Source organism: Sinocyclocheilus anshuiensis, unplaced genomic scaffold (assembly GCF_001515605.1).
Source record: "Sinocyclocheilus anshuiensis isolate Anshui unplaced genomic scaffold, SAMN03320099.WGS_v1.1 scaffold277, whole genome shotgun sequence".
Lineage (NCBI taxonomy): Eukaryota > Metazoa > Chordata > Actinopteri > Cypriniformes > Cyprinidae > Sinocyclocheilus > Sinocyclocheilus anshuiensis.
The window spans coordinates 523,272-527,063 of record NW_015536463.1 but is presented as its reverse complement, the minus strand read 5'-3'; the positions used below and the strand labels follow the sequence as shown (position 1 = coordinate 527,063).

The 3,792-nt window shown below is 36.9% G+C and overlaps 1 protein-coding gene across 2 annotated transcripts in view; it reads left to right on the top strand.

Annotated features, from left to right (window-relative positions):
• The window catches only part of LOC107683936 (ly6/PLAUR domain-containing protein 6B-like), a 22,640-nt gene extending 20,412 nt beyond the window's left edge, over positions 1-2,228 (top strand). For both annotated transcript variants that reach the window (XM_016480130.1, XM_016480052.1), the window contains 4 exons: positions 309-434; positions 530-628; positions 742-869; positions 961-2,228. In XM_016480130.1, the coding sequence (XP_016335616.1) occupies positions 332-434; positions 530-628; positions 742-869; positions 961-1,131 (501 nt within the window). In that variant the 5' untranslated portion in view covers positions 309-331 and the 3' untranslated portion in view covers positions 1,132-2,228. The remainder of the gene's footprint in view (positions 1-308; positions 435-529; positions 629-741; positions 870-960) is intronic.
• Positions 2,229-3,792: the final 1,564 nt, after the last annotated feature.

Here is a 3,792-nt window from a genome sequence, read left to right as displayed (position 1 = left end):
TGGCCAATCAGAGCACACCTCGCTTTTCAGACCGATGAGCTTTGTAAAAATCGACGCGTTTCAGAAAGGCAGGGGAAAGAGGAGAAACAATAATGTAAACCGCATAAACGCATTTCATTACACCAGATACACAAAATTATGTTCTTTTTAGCAACATCATATGACCCCTTTAAGCATTAGAAGCTGTGTGGATTTGCCCAGTCTACGCCAATAATTATAATATTGAGGTGCATAACAAAATATATATTAGGACAAAAGGAAGTCATGTGTTCAGAGACTTAAACTTTATCTTCGACTGTTTATTTTAGGAGTCACTATCAGTGTTTTAAACATGGCAGCAGATCTGGCTTTAGTCACTTTTCTCGTCCAGCTTCTTGTTGATTTGGTGACAAGTGACAGCATTGACTTCTACAATATCATGCCTGCTGTAGAAGGTGAGTTTGTTTATTCCAGTTCATTTTGTTATTTTGTTCATTAACTTCCAGTGACTTTATAGCGATACTATAACACAGTGTTCATGTCTGTGCAGCCACCCCGTACCCCAAGAGTTTCAAGTGCTTCACATGTGAACAGGCCTTAGACAACTACAGCTGTAACCGCTGGGCAGAAGATGTGTGGTGTCCTCAGAGTGAGTTTACTAAACACAAACCCACCACTCTCAGATCTTCACAGTTGTCTCTAGATTTACTTTGTAAAGCAATATCCTTTTAAATTCCTAACAACCTGTTTTTTCATTTATAGATACTCAATTTTGTATGACAATACACCACTTCAACCATCATGGAAAGACTAAATTTGTTACCAAAAGATGTGCTGTGCGGGAAGAATGCCAGTTAGCTGGCTGTAGACATCACAAAAATACACACCATGTGAGTATTCACATACACATTATTCCACTCATACAAATATAATCTCTTACATCAAAATTATTCACTTACAAAATGTGTTTCTGTCTTGCAGGAGTGCATATCTTGCTGTGAAGGGATGGTTTGTAACGTAGAGCTGCCAACCAATCACAGTAATGCAGTGTTTGCCCATAGACAAACCAGCAGCTCAGCAGCAGCCGCTTTCAGAATCTGGGATTGTGTGATCCTGCTGGTCCCAGTTCTCATGGGAATGCTACCATTGTGATCCTCAATCATAAGAACCTGTTCGGTGATGAACAGCACTGCAAATCATTGAGACAAAGGAGACGTCATCCACACTGGAATATTAATACAGTCAGATGGATGTTTTCATTAAGGCCACAGTAATATTGTGCAGGAGAAAGTTAGCATTCCCATTCATCTCAGTGGCAGGATGTTGCAGGATTCCCTGTAAGAATGTGATTTGCCATCTTTGCTGATGGGCTCACAGATGTTCTCATGACTGATCAGTGACTAATCAGCCTGGAGCCGCAAGAAAAATTACATCATGGCTTGGCTGATTGGTTAATGCACCACAAGAAGAAGAAGATCTCTCACTAGTGACTGTCTGGACTCTGGAGCTGTAATATAAGTCAATTTCACACTTGGAGGCTCCCTTCAAAAACAGTTGGACACTGAACAATCTACAATAATATAATGAAATATTTGTGACTTAAACATTACTTGCAAATTATTTTATTCTTTTAGAAAACACAATGAATTGGAGTGGAGAAGGATGCATTTTGCAGCCAAATGGTGTAATGCAAATCAGCAAAACCATATCTTCATTTTTCAGCGAGGAGACGGCCAGTCGGCCAGTGGTGGAGGAACTGTGTGCACAGGAAGTTGCTGTGTCAGGAAGGTCTGTCAATGGAGTAGTATCGCTTGTGATGACTGCTTACTAATGACGTGCTAAATAGGACAGAGAACCAGATGGGTTGCAAAACAGCATTTAGCAACTAAAGCAGTGGAATTAACTTATGCTGCCTCACTGGATTTGTATTGAGCAAATTGAGGCTCACACACTGAGCATTAGAAGTCTCTATGTGGGATGTTCCTATGGCTCTGGTCCCAGATTCTGTCACACAGGCCGAGCACAGCAATGAGAGGACGCAGGATGTGTTGTTCTAGTTTTCTAAATGGTGTGAATGTCTCTAAAAGAGATCTGGATTGCTGCATAAATATCAGTGCTTTAAGAAGGTGGACCTGCATCACGTAAAAGCACTGATTAATTAAAATGAAGTATATTTTGAATTATTCTGGCTTGACTATTGCAAATGCTGTCATGTTTTACTGTCCCAAAAACCAATAGAAATAAAAACATGACCATATTTAACTAATCCTAAGGTGTCCATGCACAAATATTCTATGTTAGGTTATTATGCTACTAATATTTCCCTTACAGCTGGCATTACTACTCTTATCTATTTTCTAAATATATTTGATTCATTTTATTGTGAATGATTCATCTGTTCATGTTTAAAATTTTTAAACCTCATAATTTTTTTATCAAAATGTCATAAACCGCACCACCACCGACCTACAACCTACTGCAAGTTTGCATTTAGCTGATTTGCCTCCATCCAATCAAGAACTGATAGGTAGAATTGAGTCCTACATTTTTTTTTTCTTATTCAATAATTTTACTCTGAATCAAAATAGTGAAGAAAATTTCTGTCGCTACACTGTAAAAAAATTCCGTAAAATTTACGGTAAAAAAACGGCAGCTGTGGTTGCCGGAATTTTGCCGTAAAAAATACGGTAGCAGCATTTTAGGTTTTACGGTTTTAACTTAAATTTACAGTTAAATACCATCATTTCGTTAACTGATATAATGTTAATATACCAACCTATTGATGTACTGAAATCTGTTTTGTACCTTTGTAACACACTGATAACCACCAAATGCAGGTGGTGATGAGAAAGTCACATGATGAACCAAAGCCTATCACAAGCAGCTTTTAAATAATAACATATATAGAAGGTGCACAGTGTCATTCACACAAACACTAAACACCATCATGGTAACACACATGAAACTGAAATAATGCAATAAACGTTCATTTAACAACATTAGGTGTAACACACAATCCTAATATACAAAACTGATTAAGAAAAACTAAGAAGAAACAGCTATTTCAACAAAAAAAACATCAAATTTGAAATGTAACGCAGGGAATTCTGGGAATGTCAATTTACGGTTATTCACTGTAAATTATACGGTCTTTTTCACTTCCAAAAACAGTATACTACCGTAAAATTTATGTCCAATACAGTTTTTCACCGTATATAGTAGGGGAATTTACCATTAACCATTTAACAGGTTTTTACTGTAGCATTTTTACAGTCTTTTACCATTAAATTCACAATAATTTTTTACAGTGTACTTTAATTTGTCATCACAACTTAAAAAATTGTATTAAAACTCATATAAACAACCTTTTATATATATCCAATTTTTGCAATTGCAAATTTAGTTAATTTTTACATTTTTAGTCATTGCATATAAAAAATGTAATAAATAGGAAATTCTATATGTAAAACAACTTAATAAAACCTATTTCTAGAACTGTTTCAGTTGTTAATGTACAAACCTCACAGCGCGGCTGTGTTCCTTCCCGTGAAGGTTGAAGTGAGTTATGATAAATCGTCTTGTTTACGTTCGTTGGGTTGATTGAGTGTGTAAACGGTTTCTCATCTCTTTAATCTATAATATACCGCTGTGCTTTTTGTATATGAGCAGCAGGGCTACGTTTTTAAAATTCCTTCCACGCTGATCTGAGAACAGTTTCTGTCTTTTCACATGAGAATGCCCAGGTTTAAATTTGGAGGAGGGAGCTGAACCTCAAACAGCACAAAAGAGCAACTTCCCCCCCCCAGAGCTCTG